Below are 23,326 nucleotides of genomic sequence, written 5' to 3' on the forward strand. Positions count from 1 at the left end.
ATATGGTATGTGATACATGAGGAAGTTGATTTATTCCCTGGGTTAAAAAATGATAAAGACAGGGAGGGGGAGATTGGGCAATGGTGTAGTTGGTAACCAACACAGATGCCAGTATAGTGCTCTCAGCAAACTATCCCAACTCTATTCCACCAGGTGCCAGCAGGTACTATTATCTGGTCCTCCAAATAAACAAGAGAAGCAGAGAAGTAAGGATATAAGCATGCAGAAAACAGTCCTACAGGTCCCATAAGCAAAACATTGCTTTCAATCAGAACTGAGGAAAACACAGCTCCAACATGTATAATAACCATGGCTTTTTCATCTTCCCTTCTTTTTTTTTTTTTTTCCTCCCTCAATAAATCTCATGGGGTGGGGGGCAGAAAATATGATAATTGGGTTGTTTTAACTCTTCTGCAGAGATTGTAGAACAATACATCCTTATTTATACGTATCTCCTGGCTGTGAACTGAGCCAGCCTCACCAAACTTGCATTCCGTCAATTTTTGAGGTTTTCCCTGTCAATTCTCTATGAACTAAAAATCTTGAGCCATATTCTCTGTTTGACCCAGCCTACCAGATGCAATATTCCATGTCGGAATTCTCCACATTGTGGAGTTAGTGACCACAGATCTGCCAAAAGAGTGAGATTATACAGGTGCAGTTAAACAGCATCTTTTTAATAGATAATTCTTCCATTGGCTCTGTTTGGTCCTCTGAAATAAGCTGTCAGCTTCCCACACAGCATACTGGTAACATATGAGCAACACTCAGTAGGAAGCAACTTGCATACTCCGTGACTCCAAGAAACATGATTTTCAATGAAAAGGTCCAGTTTCTTGCTTTATTGCTCTGGAAAGGCAGGCCAAGGATTTCAATAATCTTGACTGCTAGAAAATACAGCTGAAGGGATTAAGTTTCCATCTGCAATATTTCACCAGAATAAGTGATGAATAGAGCAATTCAGAAACAGCAACTGAGATTTCTGTCTACAACACTGCTCAAGAGAATTTGTATCTTTAGTGTTTGATGTGGACTTAAAAGTAGCAAAATCTGTTCAAGTAATTTTTAGTGCCCAAAAAACCAACTGATATGCACTTGTTTTATCCATATCAAGTTAACAGCAGCTATTGTTAGGCAAAATAAAATATAATGTTATCTTATTAACAGAATTACTCATTTCAAGTGCACACTGACAGCTGTACTTGAAAAAGCATGGAGTATCAGTCACACACAGAGACAGTCCAGCGAATCAGTCTGCAGCACTCTGCTTTACCACTGAGAATCTTGCAAACTCTAAGCATTATGTCAAACACACCATTTTATTACAGTTGTCAAACTGGAAAACCTCTTTTTCCCCTGAGCTACAGAGAATACAGACAACAACATCTGAACAATACAGGCGTCCTCTGTCTTTCTCCTACAATGCCCTCAGACTCAGTTGATCACCAAGAATGCCTTGCCCCTTGAACCACCACTGGAGCTAGAAAGCTGGGCCACAGGCCAGTTCTGCAGGGCAGAGGGGAAGGAGAAAAGGACAGCATCTACTTTACAAACACCAGAAGTTACAAATTAACCAACTGATGCCTCAGCCCTGTTAATGTACAATTCCCCAGTAACTCCAGAAGCTAAATGAAACAAAACATAAGCAGAACATTTGAAACCTCTCGTGAGACAACAAAAAAGGAACAGTCAGATTTCTCTCTAAAAGCAAAGACAGAATATCACAAGATATCAAATCCCTGAGTATCACAGCATCATAAAACTCCTTCCTGACTGGAATACTCAACTTCTCTAACACTTTGGGATATCTTTTATATATGTGCCCTATATATGACAGTTGCTTTAGCGATTAAGTGTAGGAATAGAAAATGCAAAGCAGTATTTTTAAATTTAAAAATATAATCACAATTAAACCCCCATGTACTTCTCTAAAAATTAAAACATAAAAGTATGTGCTTCTAGATTAAGAAAAGCATCACCTCACACAGTACACGATCACATCAACAATACAAACCAATGTGATCCTGAGAGGTTCTCAAAGGGTTAAAATGAGAATGGAAAAAAAAAGTAAACCTCTTTTCTGGGGCTAGGGAGAAACACTGTGATCAGCTCTGGGTCTAGACCACATCAGAACAACAAGCATGCTGTGGTGCAGAGAGAAGGGATTAAAAGATGGAGACATGGGAAGGGGTTGGAGAAATTGTACCTTAAAGGAACTATTAACCTTGAGTACTGTAAGAAGCTATCCCTTTAGCACCCATGCTGTGGAAATACAATGTATCAAAGTTCCTAATCCAGACACCTAAACCATGTGCTTTAATAGAATACTACCTTAAAATTATGCATTGGTAGGTATATACATCAACAGGGGAAACAAAGAATTGTAATAATTCTTATGATTTAAGAATCTTGCATTTAGAGGGGAAGATGGCAAAACTTTCAGAAATTTTAAGTCCTGCAGGAATTCCTTCTAATCTCAGTCAATTCAATGGGGAAGTTCAATCCTCTTGAGAAACAAGGTTCAACTTATTGCAAGAAGTTCTTTTCAACAACACAACAGTTTTCCCAACCCATAGCGTTAGGTAAATATTTAGATATTTTAGGAAAGAGGAAAAGTTTCAAACAGATTCAGCCTTGTGAAATTATGTAAAGAGTATAGAACAGGTCTGAGGCATTTACAGTAGTCTATCCAAGCAAAATATACCGAGTCAGCTAAATGAGCCAAAATTTATTCGAAAAGACCTTAGTGCTCATTAGTATCACACAGCTATCCTCTATCTGGAACACAAGACAAGATATGAATATGACCACAGCCCACCAAAAGTGCTGAGAAAAACTGAAAGTAAGTGTAACAAAACATGAAATTAGTGATCTGAGCCAACTTTGGGTTTATACCTATTTTCAAATATAAGAAATTGATTCAGTGTCTTCTGCTTAGTATGATCTGTCTTGCTTAGCCTCATCCTCAAGTAGCTGGCCTTCATCCATATGCTGGTATCTAATGTAAACAAGGACATTTTAGAGATAACATAATCATCATCTGAGGTGATGATGTAGATCCAAGTCACGGTAGTGAAAGAAAATGCAGTGTTCTTTGCAGGGTTATTAAGAGCCTGCATGCAGTCTCTGAGAGTATGTTCAGACAGACATCATATATACTAAGGTGAGTTGTCAAGCAGCAAATGTATTTTCACTTCTCCACAGTAATTAGAGCTTAAATTAGCTGTAGTGTATTTCCCTGGAGGTTCTGCCCTGTCAGGGATGACCATCTGAGTCCAGCTACAGAAGATGCAGTAACCTCTAGTCAAGGACTTTAGTCTCTCTTGAAGGAAGGTGAAATCTTCAAAGATTTTGAGTCTGAACATTCAAAAGTGTTGAATCTGGGAAAAGGTGTGTAAAATTCTGTCAATATACAGTAGAATACTACTGATTCAGTGAGATCCTCCTTCTCCCTCTCCTTCCCCTAGAAAGATCATCTTGGGTAGTATGTTCAGCAGTAAAATGATACATAGTGGGCCAGTATCCCAGTTTATCTAGCAAATTGCCATGGACTGCCTACCATAGGATGACATGGACTTTCTTTCAAACAGTGATCCTTGGCTTTGACTTATATTAGTTTCAAGGTCCCAGCCTGTGGTAGGCCCTTGTTTGTTGATTAAAATAAAAGGGGGGAGGAGGGAAGGAATAAAAAAGGTGGAGGCTCTTTGTTGCAAAGGAAAACTGGAAACTTCTCCCCACACAAGCAGAGACATGGCTGTATTGCAGAGGCCTCAGGGCAAGGATTAAAGAAAAACAAAATAGAAACCCTTCCATCTCTAATTAGGGTCTTCATTTGCCAAAGAGCCATTCCACAGCAGGAGGAATTACATTCAGGCCGTTGCTTGGATAACGTCTCCCAGCAGGTTGGCTCCTCAGAGCAGGCTACTCTGAGCCAACAAATTCTGGTTACTTGGAGGCAAGCAGCCTGCGTATTGTTTTAACTGGCCTGGCTTCTGCAGCCAGTTTTGCTGAAGAACAATCTTCTATTCAGAACGCAAAGATAAAAGCTTTGTTTGGTTTGAATTTGTCCCCAGTTTCTTTCTCCCTTTCTTTTTTTAAACATGGGAATTATAGGTTCTGAAGTTTGTATTATTTCTCTTGTAGACATCGATGTTTTTCCCCCTCTAGCCACTTGATTCTTTGCCAGGGAAGGCTGCTGTCTGGAGTCCAGCCATTCATCAGCCCCTACCTCATCATTAACACTGTGGTGCTGGCGGTCACAGCTCATTGCTGGCGACAGGAAACCCTAACTTGCAAGAGGTTAACCACAGCCCATAAACAGCCAGGCTGGCTCATTAGTCCCTTACAGTCAACTGAAGGGACCCTCTGGGAGTTTCAACACTGTTCACCAACTGGAGTCCATGCATTTTGTGCTCTTCGCAAATGCCCCTCCTTGTCCCACCAAAGCTCACTATTTGCATCCTTGAGGCTAAGTTTCACCTTTTTTTCCCTATCCAAAGCTGACAAAGTTCTTCAAGCATTTTGAAAAATTAAACATGCCTGTCATGTATTCTCTTGGCTTACCAATTGAACAAACACCAATGGGCCAACAAGTGAGATGTTAATGCACTGGAATACATACATGCTTCTGATATTTTTAATAGTTTTGGTGAGAGTTCCATATCTGTGCTGAGCAATTCTAAGGCAACAACTACGTAAACGTTGATAATCTATATATGATCTGACTAGAAAATTTATACCAAATACATCCAGGTACAATCTTCAATAAATAACCTGACAGAATCGCAAGTTACTTAGTTAATGCTCCAAGTGCTCCACTGACCAAAACCCCCACTTTATACTCATTTTGAGTTTACAATATGATCACTTGATTCAACTGGAGTTGATTCCTTGAGCTTAGTACAAACATGAAATCATCATGTATCCAAACAGGCACCTCTAGGTAATATCCACCTAGCCATCATGAAGACAAAAATGTTTAGAGCAGGAAAACAGAGCTTCTGGCAGTTATCTCAAAGGAGTAGGATATGAAGCACAATTTGGGTTACATTCTCACTTTATGTCTGCAATTTCTTATGATCTCCTATTTTCTACCACTGCCGACTGCGTCTACCCATCTTTTACTCTGAATACTGAAGTCCCTCTGATGCAGCTCTGGTTACATTCCCCAGTTCTCACAATTTCTTTTCAAATCCTTCTGTCAGTGCACCAGAATTAGGTGCATCACCCATCTATGAAGTCCTAAATAATTCCATTTCCTGCCTCCATATCTGCTTTTTATTTTCTTCACGTTCTGATCCACTTATCTGATTCTGCTTGCCAACCTTCTCTTCTGCTAATTTTTGTACTCCTACATAGCTGCACTTACCCGCCCATTCATTTTTCTCCTTCAAACTCCATTGCTGTAGTTCTTTCAACATGCCTGCCAGTATGCCTTTCCCTATTAGAGAAGTAGGTAGATGCTGCAGGTAAAATAAGAAACCTCTTGCAATGCTTAAGAGACTCACAAGGCATACAGAATCATGAGGGTCCATAAACTTAAGAGACATGATATAACTACTACTACTAATAATAATATGTAAATTATTTATTATTTGTATGTGGGGCATATCTTAAAAAATTGTCTTTTCTCAGCCTGCACTTCCATTAGTTTCACTGGGAGTTCTGAGTTAGCAAAGACTCCAGGAACACATGTTTGTGCAACAGCAGCTGTTTCTTTAGCTTAAGGGAGAAGCAGCTGTGTTCCACAGTTGGTTGGAAAGGAGTGAAGATGGTGGTGAGGACTGATAAGGACTCAACTCTAAAAGTGGACATTTATTTAAAGCAATCAATCCAACAATAGCAAATCTAAGGAGTGCCCATAGGGAGAAATGTAAGAGACAGCCTTTCTTCATGAATGGCTGTTGCTTTTCAGAATGGAGGAGTGAACATAAAAAGGAAGCTAGCAAAATAATACAATAATAGATTGCTAGGACTAGCTGCCAGTGGAAAGGGCCCACAGCCACCCATGAATTAAAATCTGACAGATGTACTCCTGAGCTACATAACCTGATTCAGCCCTTGTTCATCCACTCCTTCAAGCATTCCCCTCTTTGGCTTTAACCCAGCTCTTTCCTTTTACATCTTTCACCATATGATCTATGAACAATACAAACCTTTCCTTTGTCTCCAGCATTTAAGTGGCTTGTTTGTCAGTTCTCTTACCTATGTTAGAGTATGGTCTGTGGGGGATGGAAGAAGAGGCAACGAGATGGGAAGCAGAAATATAGTAAACTTTTGTAAAAGTACTTTGCTTTATGTCATTTTGTTATTGTTGTTCAAAAATACATGCTTGTCCCTATCAGGAAGAATGAGGACTATTTCTGTCTGTCATTATGAAAATTCAGCTTCTTCCTGAAAACCCATATACTATCCCACCTTCTGGCATTATCTATGCAATTTTGTTAGAATTCCATCATTATGTCTATATGCTGTACAGGTCTGATCACACTGCTAACACTGGGGAAGTAAGAAGCAAGAACGTCAAAAGATAAATGACACCAAGAATATCTGCACAAGTAACAGTATTACTTCAAATACCATTTCTGAGCATGTTTTACCCTTGTTTAAAATGGAAGCTAACATTTCAGGTGTCCTAGACATTATAAATTACAATGAAGTGGGGACCAACAAGAAACAATTACTATAATATTATAACACTTTTTTGGTGCTCCAGGAAATGGTAATTCCCTCTGTTTCTCAATATATTATTTAGAACTAATACAGTAAGAAAGCCACATGCATGGCAGGGATTACAATTATGTATGCTACTACTTTTCACAATTAGCTAATTCTAGGCAGTGCTAAGACAACAGACCATGGAAGCAAAAGATTTAAATGCAAAGTTAATAGAGACTCTTAAAGAATGTGATTCAGAAGGTGAGTCTTTAACACCAGCAAGGATGCTATCCCCCCCCACCCAAAACATACACTCCTTTCATTACAAAATAATGGGATTGACAAACAACAGCCTGGGTTTTGAACAGTTTTGGCATGTACAATGTAGGTCTATAGTCCGCAGCCAAAGGTGTCTAGCCTCCTTCAAGAAAATTATCTTCTGCTTCATAACAACTTTAACAACTTCCTTCTTAAAACAATGCCTGCGAGTTCAAAACGACCAATATTAATTTTCTGCTGCTGAACATTTCTTCATCTGCAATTTGACATGTATTTAGGCCAGCTCTGCCATCAGAAGAATAGTCCCTTTACCCTCCTCCTCTTGTTCATGCCTCTGATGGACACCACACTGCCAACACAAACCTGCATGCAGCCACACAGTGAAACAAACCAACCACCCGCTTCAGTCACCCATACTACTACTTGTCAGCCAGACCAATTAGATTTTGCCATCAATTTTGAGATTACTGCCTCAAAATGAGTTCAAACTACTTTTCAGCTGCTGTTTACAAGGAAGAAGCATGGGCTGGCAATCAACAGGCAGTAAAAGTCCCCACATTGTGGAACAGATTCACGTGGAATGTCAGCTACTTCAGTGGATGTAAGAAGTTTCCCTGAAGTGACAGTACCTCCTACCACATGTGGCACAGGACCCACCACAGGGTGGGCTACTGCAGCTGTCACCACCAGTTGAGAGTATCTGAACAAGCAAAGCTTTGGAAATACCCATCAATAGTTTTAGACATGTCTCTTGTTTGAGATCTTTATCCAGTGCATTGCTCAGCCTGATTTCTGAGTTTCACATGGAAGAGCATTTGCTGAAATTTCATATACATTTCTACAACTGAACTGAATCAGTTTCTACAGGAAATTATCTAAACTGCATACAAAACTATTAAAGTGATATTCATACAGTCAGTGCAGTTTTAAATTATACATATAACGGCGTGAAAAATTTAGGCTATTAATATAAAGGTGTAAGCTGGTTTTGCTTAATTTGCCTTTCTTTTTTTATGACTTTCAGTAATCTGAAAAGGATTAAAACTGACTCCCCACAGGCCGTCTTGTTCCTTGAGGTTGAACAGCTCACCCTTTATTCAGCAACTAAACTACCAACACAGCCCTATGATTTCTCTTTTGACTACCTTATAAGAATCTTTGTATTTTAACTAAGTTGTTAGACAAAAGGTTATGAATCACAGTTATACTATTTAACGCAGACTCAAATTATAATGATTCTGGCCCCCACCTTAGTATAATCATAATGATGATGTGGCAAAATAAGAGTTCCTTTTAGTTAGTATTTGTTTCCTGGTTTGGGATTTTTTTTAATAAACTTTTAAAAGAGAGAAGTGAATGGATACTGAAAGAAGTGTTAGGAATTTCCCTAAGATTCCTTTGATCTGAAGAAAACAGGAAGTTGTAGTAGTACGGACATCCTCTCTTTGTTAGGTTCTACTCAGATGCTTACCCTTAAATACAGACTTCCTATTAATACAGAAGAGTGCCTCCAGCAGCCCCTTGAAGAGAGAGAAGAACAAAATCCTTCCCTGTGGACTTCCAAGCCTGCAGAAAGGGAAGAAGTGCTACTTTTCAGCTAATCTTCACAATTTTCTCACTGTCTATCCTGTACTGCAATAAAAAAACCCAAAACCCAGTGGCATTGCTGGGTTGTATTTCACTGTCTTGACAGATGCCGTTTGATTCCAAAATGACTGGGGTGGGGGAATAACATGGGGCTGCATACTGGAACAAGCAGGACACGTGCAGGTACTGCCATCACGACAGCGTGGATGCAGGCATGCAGCAGGTTTGTAGGCAACCCTGCTTTTCCCTTCCTCCAGAGCAAAGCTGCTGCTGGAGCACATGCACAGGCAGGAAAAGGAGAAGAAGCCTCATTGTGCTGCACAGAGGAGGCGGGAATTCCAGGAGGGGAAAGGTTCCCTTTGAAGCACATGGCACGAAGAACTTCTCAGCGACCATGGCAACAGCTCAGTGGGTTCCCAGCCTGAGAACCAAGTTACTACCACCATGCCTCAGGAACAAAAAAAGTCTGAAAAAAGGAAAGGGAGAGGGGGAGGAGGAGTCGCGGGTGGGGGGAGAGAAGCTGGAGCAGAATTAGCCTGGCAGAAACTGAGCGGCTCCCTGGTAGGCAAATCCAGCTAATAATGCTGGTCGGGTTCACAGGGTTTCCTTTTCATTTCCAAAGCTTTCTTCTTCCTCTGTCATTCCCCTCCTAGCCCTATTCAGGAGCTCATGAGATCAGTAAAGCCCATGCCTTTGCTTTGCCTGCATGCAGCATTGGCTCAAACAGGGTTGCACTGTGATCAAAGGCAATGTTAAATCACTGCTGCCACACACCCCCCCTTCCCAATCAGGGGCCAGTTTTCACAGGCACTCCAACAGCAGATACATTTTTTTTAAACTCTTTCATTTCCTTGCACCATGTAACAATGACTAAGAAGGATGAGCACTTAAAAAAATCAGTATGGAAATGGACACATTAAATTCTGTACAGCTACCAACCCCATTTAGCCCAGGGTCAGACAAGTAGAGGGAGGTTTTCACTACAGACCAGGGTTTTACTAAAAACAAAACAACCCCCCCACCACCAAAAAATGAAACAAACACATCAAAATAAAACAAAAAAAAACCCAACCCACCAACAAAAAACTCAAACCAAAACACCTCAAATAAAAAAAAGACCACAACAGCCTAAACCAACAATAAGAATAAACCCATACATCTTTGTACCAGGTTTGTGTGACATGGCATTTAGCTCTACAGCTTTAAGTGGCCTTTACAATCTACTTCACAATATTCCAAGCTTTCCACTATATCATCTGTTTTCTTTCTTTTCCTCTTAAACTAAACCTCATAACTTATTCCTTCAAATATACATGCATTCCCCCACACAAGCAATAACATTTCTGCTTCTACTACAATATTACTCAATACAAATGTTCACCAGTTTTAGTGAAATGAGTTTAAATTGGCTCCCTTAAAATAGGACTTGCAAATTCTTTTATGGTTTGAGTTAGTTTGAGCTTTTAAATGCACTCCTTTATGATAGGCTTAAGCTGACATGGTTATACATTCCTTATGTGCATCAGAAAGATGGACAAGCTTAACCAGGATAACTCTCCATATATATCCTCTCAAATCATAGCAAAGATGACAGCATCCAAACTGTCATCCAAATCAGTAAAAAGTGCCAAAATGAAAGAGAACTGCCCACATGTGCCATATGCTGGGAAGGGAAGTGCATACACAGGCAACTGCCCTGCAGTCTTTATTATACCTTAAATTGTTAAGGCAGAGTTTCAATTCTGCCCACGATAGTTTTAAAAGAAAGCAAGTGCTTAACCTCTCTCACTTTCCGGGCACCAGCTTTATTCCTGCTGTCAAATCGATAGGTCAAACTGATCCAACCATATCACTTTCCAACACACAAGATCGGGCTTTCATTTCACAGAATGGCTTCTAATGAAATTAAGACCTAAAATGCAATTCCAGCATTAGAAAATAAGTGGGAACTGAAAAGCAGAGATATTTCTGCTTCCAGCAGGAAATGTAATTGATCACACAGTCAGACTTCACTAGACAAAGTAGAATTCCTGTGATCTAGAAGTTCAAATGCCCTATATACTCAATTTTATGCACCCTACTACATCTTTCAAGGAGGCAAGGCTATTCACATTAAGCGAAGTCTTACTGTCACCCACCCAAGTCACTCCTGCAGATGCACGCATAACAAGCATTGCTTTGCCATTTATCTCACTTGCATAACACCTGGATTTCAGCAACACCAGCAAAGCTGAAATGCAACACTTCACATACGCAAGAGGCCAGTACATTTCTGACATGTTTCACAGACCTACATCCTATGACATCCACAAGACATCTCCACAAGAGATGCTGGGCAGGCAAACTTCACAGGATTTTGGTAAAGCAGGAGCCTACCATGACTCTACTGAAAAGCAAACACACTATTAGTCTGTAAGATCAAACAGTGCAGGACAGGCCACCTTGGGGGCAGGATAATTCAAACTAGATGAAGAACACAGTAGGCTTGTACTTGATTTCTTCCTCCTTTTTTCTAAAGGGAAGAAGTCCCATTTCACTCCCCTGTTCAAGGGCACCCCTCTCCCATTTTATTTTATTTTCCCTTTCTCTTTTCCCCTTTCCTTTCCTTTTCCCTTTTTCATTAGTTTTTGCCTCTTCCCTCTCCCCCACTTCCCTTGCCTTCCTCTCCCCCTCTTCCTTTTCCCTCTCCCTTTCCTGTTTTAAGTCAAACAGCTGCCAAACCCTAGAAGCAACCAGAAGATGACACATGCACGCATGCAGCAGGCTTGATACCTACCCAGGCAAAACAGTCTTCAGGCCAAACTGAATACTCATGTAGCCATTTGCACCAAAATGCATGGAAGCTAAACTTCTCAGACCCAGACAGTCACAACGCAATTTATTCCCACTGGCGAGATAACCAGGCTGACTTAACTGACAGATCTGCAAGAAGCTCATGGCTGATGCTCCTGCTGCTATCTGCACCCAATTTCAAGAATTCTGAGAAGTCCTAAACCAGGACATAATTTGAGCATACTAAGGATTCAGCTGAAGGGTTGCAGAGAAAAGATGGAAAGGACAAACTACAGCAGCAAGCATGAAATAGGGAACAAGCATTTCAGGAAGAGAAGGCACTATGAAGATACATTTCAGAAGAAATGGTGCCATGAAAATACAGAATGAGGAGCTGCATTACAGTTACTGCGAAGCAAATATTGCCTAGAGCCTTGGCCAGTGTTATTTCACCTGTTAAAATTACTGCACATAAACTGACACACAGACAATGTTCTGCCCAAACTCTCTGAAACACCCTATGCAGAATGCAGGAGTCACCCTCACTATGCATCAAAGTAGGTGCTACACTGCTCCTGAAGAAAAGCCCGGGCCTGCTGTTCAGCAGAACAAGCCTCAAGAAGCTACCTATGATCTGCAGATACTACGGTGCACTCATTCTAGAGACCATTGTGGCTTCAGGGACATGGGGAGTATAGAGGACATGGCAGGATCTGCATATATAGCCATGGGTCAGGCAAGCAATGTCACTATGTTGGAAAATATTTGTAACGTTTGTGCAGGATATTTATGGTTTCCACTTTCTTCACCCATTTTGCACACCTACTTCCTACTTTCAAGAGCCCAACAGATTGGACTGAACAGATTCCTTTCTTAAATGGCATTCCCTAAGACCCAAGTCAAAAAAAATCTAACCTGAGAACAAAAAAACCAGCTTCCTGCTTTCCTCTTTAACATATCTGGCAGCAGTGATGATATCTTACTGACTTTACTCCATAAAACAAAGGGAAACATTTTGCAAGGAATTTAGGTTCCAGAGACTGTATTCCAAAGGGAGATTCCAGCAAGATGAAATTTTTTGAGCAATACAGTAAGATTCACTTGTGATTAGAGACACCTATCCTTCAATTGAAGCAAAGCAATCTCTTTTCTAGGGTTGAAGACTCCTCTTCCCCTCCCTGCCCCCAAAAAATGCATGTCTTCTGATAAAGTTGTACCTAATGCAAACCAGTAAGATGCTTTCATTTGACTGCTTTTGATAAGAACATTTCTGTGAGTTAGAATCACACTTGCAGCTCACCCTGTGTCTATTCCAACACTGCTTCTGCTAAACAGCCTTTTTTGCAGAACTCTGTGCTAGGTTCCAGGAGAGGTCAGAAAGGGGCTGCTAGCACTCAGCTCCCCATCACCATCTCTATCAGCTCAGTAATGACATTATCTTTCTCCAAAGCATCTAATGTGAAAACAGGCAAAGTGGGGATATTTTGTGGAATAAATGGAGTTTTCTCTATTTTATTTCTTAACAATTTTTCTCAGGAAGAAATTTTGCCTTCCAAGGAACAGTCACATGCAGCATTTACCCCAAGCTACCCGCTTACCTTTCCTAAGACAGTGAGGCATGGCTTAGGCTCCAACTCTGGCTGTTCCAGTTTCACTACTCCTACCCAGCCATATTCATATAGGTCTTCCTCATCATTGCTATTACACAGTCCAAGTGGATGCATCTGAAATAGAATCAGAAAGAAACCTTTAGACCATCAGTAGAATTAAAAAACATAGATTTCTTTTGAATACCTTAGTTTATAACACACATTTTTTTTATTAAGGTACACTGGGAAAACTGAAACATAAGGCTGATATATGGAGAATTCAGTACATTTCTGAAGCATGCTATGAGTAAAAAAAAGATCTTGGAGTGTTGTATGAGCTCACTCTCATCTTGCTTATGAAAAACCATTTAAAGCTCCCAATCACTTACTATTTTTCAAGATTCATCACCAATTCACCTGTATTTTTATTCTTGTGGGGAGGAAGCCACTGCAATAACAGACAGACCCCTAACAGTAGGGTAGAATCCTCTGCCCAACTCTTAATTCACGATTTCTCCTTTTATTTGTTACTAGTTACTATGACACAGTACTGAGCTGTCAACAGTCTCACAGAGACAAGCAGCTCAACTTCCTCTGCTTAAAAGCTTGGATGAGCACTGAGGATGAACCACTCCTGAAGCTCAGCATCTGATGGCCAAACTATTCAGCATAGACATAAAAACAAGGAAGGGAGGCAGGCATAGAGTGTTCTCTCCAAAATTGCCAGGGCATCTTTTTCAACATAATTAAACCCAAAAGGAGTCCATAGGATCCTTTATAACTAAACACAAACCTTTAATCTATATTAAATATCTAAAGAAACAGAGAACCATCACCTTGATATAATTCCCTTGATGCACACTGTATCAATTGAGCTTTGAAACCATAACCCATACCTAAGAAGTTTCTACTTCAAAATCCTTGAAATGTGCTGGGGCACTTTCCACACACCTGAAAGGGCAAAGCTGAAACCACAGCTCGGATGCTTTTGTTCAAGGTTACAAAATCTGAATACACTGCTGAGAGGGTTAAAATAACTTCAGAAAGAGCTACACCAGTTTTAAGTGAGTTTGTGTTGCAGAGCAGACAAACAGTAAACCAACAAAGGAGGAACATTTCACTCTGTAACTCTAGCACCTCAAAAAGTCCTAATGATTACAAGAAAACTTCCACTCTTCTGTTGGTTTGGGGTTATTTTTCCCTGCCTGCCCACATAAGGCATTGCACTGTTACAAACCACCATGTGAACAGCTCAGGATCTCCGCACTGTCACGAGATAAAAATCTAGGTCTTTTCCCAACCATATAAAAAATACCTTCTCTGCCCACCTTACTCCAGAAAACATCTTGGAAGAAGGCCAAAAGGAACAGAAGAGTCTTTCCACAGCCACTTTGCTCCAGAATACTGTTATTCCCCAACAGCTTCCAAGTGTGAATAGCCCTTTAGATCATAGTTAGCAAGCAGATTCTGCAGTTACCATCCCTGGAAATCAAGATAAGCAGAGAGATGAAAACACCTCTTCCTTTCACAAAGCCTGTTTCCTTATCTTTAAAAAGAAACTGATGATTTTGTCACCTTCTCAACCCAACACCCTGTCCCCAACAGCAATGCCCCAAGCACCTGAGAAGACAGCCTTCCCATTTAGAGGCAAACAAGCTGCACATTACACATAACTCCAAAGATAGCTAAACATTCACAGTGTAGAACATTAAAAGCCCTTGAAAAGGGTTTTCAAGACAGTTAGGAATTTGCAATAGTCAAGCATGGGAATACCCTAGCACAACCATCTCACCTTCATACACAGGGCGTGTACCCTATGTGGCACCAAGCATCACGCATTTAGTAAAACCAAAGCTGAATTTCTGAACACAACTTTCTTCTTCAAAAACCTGGCCTGGAAAAGGACCTGTGCACAGCTTCGTAGACAAAAACCACAGGTCTGGAAGCGGCAGAGCCCTCAAAACTCAAATAACCTTGACACTTCTATCAAGAATCAGCAAATCACTTCAACAAAAAGCTTTGCTAGATCTTTGGGGTGCCACAGCTAACAATTCCTTATGATTTGAGACTGCAGTAAAACAACAAAAACCACACAAAGCTCCAACAAACAAACAAAAGAAACCCAAACCATTTTCAATCCTGATGTGAATATTAACTTGATGCATTTGGAGAGGAGAGTGCAAGGCACAAGATTTAGCACTCTAAAGTAGTTATCAGCAAACAAACCTCTATATGGTTAGACCCCCACGGTAACAGTAGCTGTCCAGGAAAAAAAATCTCTTTCCTGTAATAAGTCATGACCAGAAGAAACAAACATAGGAACTAGTAAGAGTGGAAGATGGAAAAAACATAACATGGGGAAAACATAACCCCTTTTATAAAAAAGGAAAACAAAAGGAAGATCCAGAGATCTACAGGCCAGTAAGTCTGAGATCTATGCCCAGCAAGATCATGGAGCAGATCCTCTGCAACACTGCTGAGACAAATGGAAAATGTGAATGGAAACTAAGGTGATTTGCGACAGCCACCATGGCTTCACTAGGGGCATATCGTGCCTGAAAACTTTAGTCCAGTGTCTGTAAGTCTTATTCCAGGTTCACATCATACACCAACAGCAGAGTTTTGCTGCAAGAGAGACCGACACATCATTGATTCCTCCTTCAGCAGAAGATGCCAAGGCTGAAATTATCAGATCATTTTGACTCTAGCTTCAACCCAAATGGATTAATGTGATCCCTAAAAAGGCACTTTTCTCCCTCTGACAAACTGCTAACCAAAATGCATTGTCTCCACGGTTCCCCACAACAGAACTGCAGGACTCTGTCTCCTACTGTATGAAACCAGTGATATTCAGCTTCCAAGATCATAAAGGATGATCACTCTTGTAGCATAGCCTTGCAGAGCTCCTATCCTCCAAACAGGAGAAGGTAGGTACAGAGCATATCCAGTACGTTCTCCCTTTCCAGCAGAGGTATATGTTCTTGAGAGGAAAACGTTAATAGGAAAACCTTCTCATCTCACTATACCAGATTAGCCAAGAAGTAAGACTTGAGAAATGACATGCATTAAGGATTCAGAGAGCATCTTGTGCTTTCAGCTCCCTTTGACAAAAAATACACATGACAATATTAACTAGTAGTACCTGAGGTTTATGTATCATGCAATAGGTACCAGGCACTAAGTCTGAAATTTTGAAACAATTCTGGAATACAAACTTTAAACAAAAAACAGTTTGTGAAACTAAATGAACTCTTTGAAAAGCTGCATGGGACTTTAAATGGAAATGTACAACATGAAACCAAGCTGGAGAGCAGATAAGAATGAAGAACTGTATGAGATCTGAGAAACGTTGGTTATTATTCTGGTAAGAGGCAACTTCTGCTCAGATTTACTGATGACTATACAGCCTTTTGAAACCCCTTTTCCAAATACCAACAGCCCCTGCTTCCTGAACCTAATCCAAAGAGCTGCATTTCCAAGGAAGCTTCTGAACTCTATCCTGGTGCAAGAACCTTAAAAAAAGAAAAAACAACCAACCAAACCCCACCCCTGCCAAGTTTGTTAATAAAGGGAAAAAAACTAAGTAGGAGCTCATTTCCTCAGTACAGGACTCATGCTGTTCACAGCTGTATTTAAATTCTTGTCTAAACCCATGAATTGAACCCACTTAGAACACACACTTTTACTCAGAAACTATAGCAAGGTTGTACTATGAGCTAGTTACTGGATCAAAGCTGCTCTCTGGCTAGAAGATAAAACCAAACAGCCATCTCAGAAGATTTCTCCTCCAACACAGCCATGCTGGCTACTATCATTGCTGTCCAAGGACAAATGTGACCACAGCAAGTGAATTCCGTTTTGTAGCCCAAAGAGCCAGGCACAGAATGTCATCTTACGTTTCCTACCAGTGCACAGAACACTAAAGCAGAGAGAAGACTGAAATTTATTAAACCACCACACAATGGCAAAATGATCTTGCGCATGAGAAACCTCAAACCCAAAAACAAAACCTAGTGTAAGCAGTATGCAAAACTAATAGGGCGCTGCAGGCTTTGTGCTGGCAAATGTAGAGAACTTATTAGGTACATCTGCAGGCTACAAACTCCTGAGGATTTTGTTGCATCACTTTGGAATCTCACCAGAGTAATTACGGAAATGAATTACATTATCCCACTAGTGCTCCCTCAAAATCTCCCTGTTTCAGGAAGGGACAATTGACAAAAACATTGCACTGTTCAATTAAAACCACATGCACTGCAAAGGCAAACTGTTCCTGGGCTATTTGTTCCTAGATCTGAAGATCTACAGGACCAACACAAATAAATCAGTAAATCAGACACATCAGTCATCAACTCTGTGCAGCCATTAACACATCAGGGCAGCTCATATTCAAGTACCCAGTGTCAGCTCTTTTAATAAAATGGCATTATTAAGTCAATGACAGGTTGTGAAATCTACCAATTTACTAATCTTATCATGACCAGAACTTGGAAACATGACCTCTATGCCCACCCACCAGCACCTCTCCCTCTGGGATCTTCATGGAGTTCCTTCTCCCTGAACACACCAAGCCTTATAGTAACATTTCTAACCAGCACCATCAGAATCATGTTCATGGTGCATCATTCTGAGCATGCAAATTTCCACCCAGGAATTTCTTCTCCAAATAAATTTCTCTCTGGCTTCCCATCCCAGCCAACAGCATTTCATTCACACTTCATATTGAGATTCCAATGGCTAACAGGAAAGCCAGCTTCACTGGTCACTGGGGTTTGGTCCATTCATAGGGTTGTTTGGTTTTGGTTGTTTAGGGTTTTTTGTTGGTTTGTTTCCAATTCACACTACAATTAAGATCCCAAAGGGCTTAAACACAAAACAAAACCAAAAAGGGTACATTCACACCATGTGAAAATCACAGGTGAGCTTCAAACTTCAAGACATTAAATCCACATGGCATATAATGCCACCAAGTATTTATTGGCTTGGGTGTGGAAGCAGGACAGTTAATGTCTGCACACAGAGCGATTCCATTATGTTGCTTTGGTGCCCATGCTAGCTTGGGTAAAAGGAGGCTGGCATTTCTGCGCCTTACATAGTTCCAGAAGTTTGCAGAGAGACAAAGCATGTCAACACTATGAAGCAATTCCCCAATTTCACTTCTACCGAGAACAAAACAACACAACCTAAAAGATCTTAACTCTTTCCCTTTCCTGCCAAAACATGAGTTCTGGTAAGTACAAGCCAGCTCTGGATAACACAATCCGAACAGTCTTAAGAACTTCAATAAAATTCCTTTGAGACTCAGCATTACCTTCCCCACTTTCTTCTGGTTGAATTCTACATTGAAAATTCAGTTCTTCAAATCCCTCAAGCCACAGAACATCATTCTTTCTCCCCACCCTTTGGGCAGAAGAAGCTGAGAATGGTCCATGCTGCACATGTGCCTTCACTGAGCAGCCACAAGTTTAAGCAGTGCAACCTCTGCTCCCTGCTGAGAGGCCTCCTGCAAGCCAGCAGTGTGGAAACATGGGGGGGATACATGCAATGATTAGAACATGTGCTCTGGTCACAGCAACAAGAGCAGTAACAAATAAATTAAACAAGAACCTCTGGACTAACATTACCTATTTACTCTTCCCATTCTTTTCTTGGTTAAATTTTAGGCTTCCTCCCAGTCGAGCTGCCCATGATGTCCTCTGTGCTTAATCCCCTGTAACTCCAACAGGTGTTTATCTCCAGACAAGCAACAAGAGAAGAAACATGCCACAGACACCTTTCACCCTGCTGGGGCTTTGACCCTGTATCTGAGGTTGATCCTATTTCTGTTTTTGAACACAACGCATCTCAGATTCTGTAAGCCTCGAGATGCCTCCACCTACTGCTTCCTCTCATCGTTCCACTTAGTGCAGCACAAAAGGCAGCCGTACCTACCCACACACAATGTGCATCTACAGAATTTGTGATTGATTCTTATTGGTGATCCAGCATTCAATGAATAAATGTACCTCTATGAAGCCAGGTAAACACTTACATACATGTCACAGGGCCCCAAGGAACCCACTGCATTGACCTGGAACTTTGGTTGGTAACCCTGCTGGAAGGATTTTCATATTTTCTGTGACAGAGGATTAATGTGTAGAGAAGCATTACATGTAGTTCCTAGTTCATGAAACAAAGGCCAGAGTACCAAGGCATCTCTTTCCAAAATACTGAAGTCTGAATTCAATTAGGACGAAGAACTGAGCACAGGGCAAAAGAGTGGCACTGGGTAGAGAAGAACAAAGTTGTAACCTAGAGAGATTTCTATCAAGACACAAAGTAAGCTTTTTTAGAGGAAAGGCAAGATACCTGGCTAACACCCTCTAGTGACAACAGTGACTGGACTAAGTATATAAAGTACTCCAGTAGAGCTTATATACTTAAATATTCAATATGAGACCCAGAAGGCTGCAAATCAGTAAAGTCAGTGTTAGCAACACTCTTTTTTGCATTTCCTCTGAAATTTTGCCTTCTTACCTATTAAAAATGACTCATCACTCATTCTCCAGGATAGACGTCAGTCATCTTGGCTGACAGATTTCCCAATGATTGTTGCCACTGCTGTGATTTTGGTCTTCAACATAATGCAGCTACATGACCACAAAACTTTGTTTGTTCCTACTACTTACAAATACATTGAAATTATGAACTTAACTTTTCCATTTCCATTACTGTTCTGTATTTGCAAAGCAACCTGTTGCCAAAAAAGGTGCTTTAAGGTTCTTGACTGCAATATTCCAACCCAGCATTACTAAGAGCCCACCAGAAAAAGTGGCTCAGTCAGTAGGTTCTATCAGTCCTTTTTGGAAAAGGCATCAGTAGAATGTTCCATGACAGATGAGTGACCTTTCAAGAATCTTTCAAGAAGAGGAAGTTTTTTAATAAACAAATAAATGAATGAATAAATAGTTGCCTTTTCCATAAAACAAGAGGGTTTTCTGCTGGCTGCAGCTGGAATATACCAGCCTTTTAAAAAAAAGGTGAAAGAGGGAAGCATTTCCCCACCTCCCTGTGGCTCCTCTAGAGCATGCAGCTTTTCTGTGCAGAGGAACATTTCGCCTCCAGCACAAGTACATTAAAACACAGTTTCTTTTCACTTTCAGACTTTTGTTTTGTTTTGAAGAAGAGCATTCTGCCAAAAACCAAATCACCACAAAATGTAACATTATAGAACCTGAGCATTTCAGCAGTGTGCTTTTCTTGGCTATCAGTTGTGACGTGTGGTTTGACCTAGCGGTTAACATTGAACCCACAAGTGGCTTTCACTGAACTTTCTCCATAGCAAGAGCATCAGGCATTCCTGAAATCCTCTCACAGTCCACTTTACTCCAGGAAGTATGCCAAAAGGGATGATGAGAAATCCAGTCTCTGCTGCAATTAAATGCAAAAATGGAGATACGCAGTTGAACACATTCACCATGCAGAAAAGGCTAGCAAAATTCTACAATGCAGACAGGCCAGTACTACACACAGCCCATCAGGTCACGCATAAAGGAGTCCAAACTTTTAAGAGCAGCCAGAGTAGATTTTGTTAACTAGGAAAGCAGACCTTGGCACTGATGTAGTTGATCAGCACACTCATCATCATGTAAAGCAAGAAGCAGCATCATTCCTTTACTCCTGACTCAGGGATATCCAGCCTGTGACTCGGAGAGTATGTGAAGTGCTTGTGAGAAATTCACCTGTACAATGGCCCAGCTTCAAATCCTTCAGGAGAGGAAGAAAACCTGAAACATGTACCTGGCAGCAGCAGCATGCTCCCAGACATCCTCCTGCTAGGACTGCCCCAAAGCAGGCGTTACAGATACCCACAGCACATGCAGCAACAGATGCACACAAAGTTGTACATTCAGCACATCTGCATCAGATTTACTGCACAGGCAGAGATCAACTGTACTGCCCACACTGTGCAGCAGAGCAACCTACTGCAACAAAGCAACAGGACTCTAATTATTCAAACACTTTGCAAGGGAAGCTCCCAGCCCATTCAAACAGAGAACTCGCCTCTCCTTCCTTCAAAGGGTCTCAAAAGCAAAACTCCATTAAAAGATGTGCATACCCAAGATAACTTGAGGGCTTTCTGCTCAAGAATTTAAGTGCTTTTGATTACACCAAACTTTCCTACCACAGTATTGATAGGGCAAAGGGGAACAGGCATATTTATAGTTGGGTTTTTTTTCCCCTAAAAAGGGTGGAAAGAGGCTGGCAAAAGATGCAGGCATGATGCCACTAAGGACAGGGAAAAGCAGGAGTGAAATGATACCTTCAAAGATTACTTTGGCAGAAGGCAGCTGCCAGTAGCTATACAGTAAACCAAGAGTCCTGCCTCTATACAAAACAAAACAGGTTCCTAAAATGCACTAATGAGCAGAACTTTAGACATACCCATAACTGGCTGGGAAAAACAGGATTACCTTACATCTCATGAACAACTACATTTGTCCCATAGCACTTAAGTGGGGACTTAAAACTGCAGGTATCAGGTCAGTGCCGCATCATCTCCTCAAGTTAAAGGTGTCACATGGAGTTGCATATACTTTGCAAGTAAGTTTTCTAGCAGAAAGTACGAAGAGACCCTGACAAACACTGCACAACATAATGGAGTCTATTTTGTTCAACCCCAGGGAGTGTTTTGGGCCCAGAAGGAATGACTGGAATTATTCGACAGCAAAAAAAACCCAAACCTACAGTTGATTGAAACTGTTCCTATAAGGAACCCCAAAAGAAATTCCCATTTTAATTCCCTTGCCAAAAGCATATACAATGTACACTTAGGAAAGAAGTGAGTTTGGTTGGGATGAAAGTTCCAAGAGTGTAGGAGAGAATTAAAACACAACACACGTGCATGCACCAGCAAAGGTAGTGTTGTATTTCACAAAAGCACACAGCTCTATGAAAATCTGAGCTACTCATTTCCAGATTGTATTTTAGAAAGCAAGTTTAGCGAGCAGACTGACAGACCTCATGCTGACCCAAAATGTCACAGTTCTGTGATACTGTAAGTCCCCAGATCAATAGTAACTGTTCTTTACATATATAAACTGACTTGTGACTGATTTCCATACTCAGTATAGTTCATTTTTCTGACACAATCTCACCAAGACCCTGGCTTTCCAGGAAGTTCTTGATGTTACATGGGGTTTAAGATGTGACTTGCTTCTCCAGAGTCCTCTAGGATTCCTGGCAAAAGAAGATATTCTGTGTATTTTGCAGCAAGCTGCTAACAAAAACAGCTGGTTTGCTTGCATTCAGTTGTGGGAAATTGTGCTGGATGAATTGAGAAGGGTAGACAGGAAGACGATGACAAAGATGAGTTGAAAATAACACAAATTATTTCTGAGGCATCCTTTAGGTTTTAAAGAAACTGAGAAACCTCAATAGATCCCATGCATCAAAACTACACGCATACAACACAACTTGCAGAACTACTGCACGTGGCTGCTCTACTTGGACCCATGCAAAGCATTTGACATTGTCCTCCATAACATCCTTGTCTCTAAAATGGAGACACATGGATTTGATGGGTGGACCACTCAATGGATAAGAAATTTAGCTGGATGGTTGCACTGAAAGAGTTGCAGGTCAACAGCTCAATGTCTGCGTGGAGACCAGTGACAAGTAGTGTCCCTCTGGGGTCTGTACTGGGAACAATGGTATTTAACATCTTTGTCGGGGACACAGACAGTGAGATTGAGAGCATCTTCAGTAGATTTCTGGATGGCACAAAGTTGAGTGGGGTGTTTGATACTTTAGAGTGAAGGGATGCCATCCAGGGGGACCTGGACAAGCTGTAGGGAATATGGAAAGATAAAATAGGGAGTTTCTAGGGGAGGGGGTAAAACCGACAAGAAAAATATTTTGTACTTTCTTATCTAGTTGCAACCTCCACTGTTCGGTGGTAAAGTCTTGCATTAACCAGCAATCCTTTCTCCCACAACTTGTTTCTTGTGATATGTGCTGATAGAGATAAACACTGAAGCCGGCACCAAGAATTACATCTCCAGACGTGTGAAATAAGACAGGTTAACTGCCACAAATGTAAAGAACTTCTGGAATGACTTGTGGAATATACACATGATGATTTAAGATGCCAAAAATTTCTTTAGAAGCTATGGTTGATCTGGGGAAGGTTTTCAGGTCACCTGGAGACTAGAAAGGTAACTGCAACAGCAGGGTGTTCTGTTTCACTAGTTGTTAATAGTTTATTGACAGCAGCAATCTAAGTGTTGTCCTACAAGGAGAACTGCTTTTAGCAGTGAGGAGATTGCTCCAAGAAATACTCCATGTATATCTGGAAATGCACTACCTCAAAGGTTGTTACAGAAATTTCCATTTTGATCATGGTAGTGTCTACAAAGACACAATATAGCCATTATCTTCCCCTACAACAGGATGTAGAGGAC

At 40.9% G+C, this 23,326-nt stretch overlaps 1 protein-coding gene across 2 annotated transcripts in view; it reads right to left on the reverse strand.

Moving 5' to 3' along the window:
• ZNRF3 (zinc and ring finger 3) overlaps positions 1-23,326 on the reverse strand; it is a 95,572-nt gene that overhangs the window by 37,479 nt on the left and 34,767 nt on the right. For both annotated transcript variants that reach the window (XM_034068296.1, XM_034068295.1), the window contains exon 2: positions 12,894-13,019. In XM_034068296.1, coding sequence (XP_033924187.1) covers positions 12,894-13,019 — 126 coding nt within the window. The remainder of the gene's footprint in view (positions 1-12,893; positions 13,020-23,326) is intronic.

This window comes from Melopsittacus undulatus, chromosome 12 (assembly GCF_012275295.1).
Source record: "Melopsittacus undulatus isolate bMelUnd1 chromosome 12, bMelUnd1.mat.Z, whole genome shotgun sequence".
In the NCBI taxonomy this organism is placed as follows: Eukaryota; Metazoa; Chordata; class Aves; order Psittaciformes; family Psittaculidae; genus Melopsittacus; species Melopsittacus undulatus.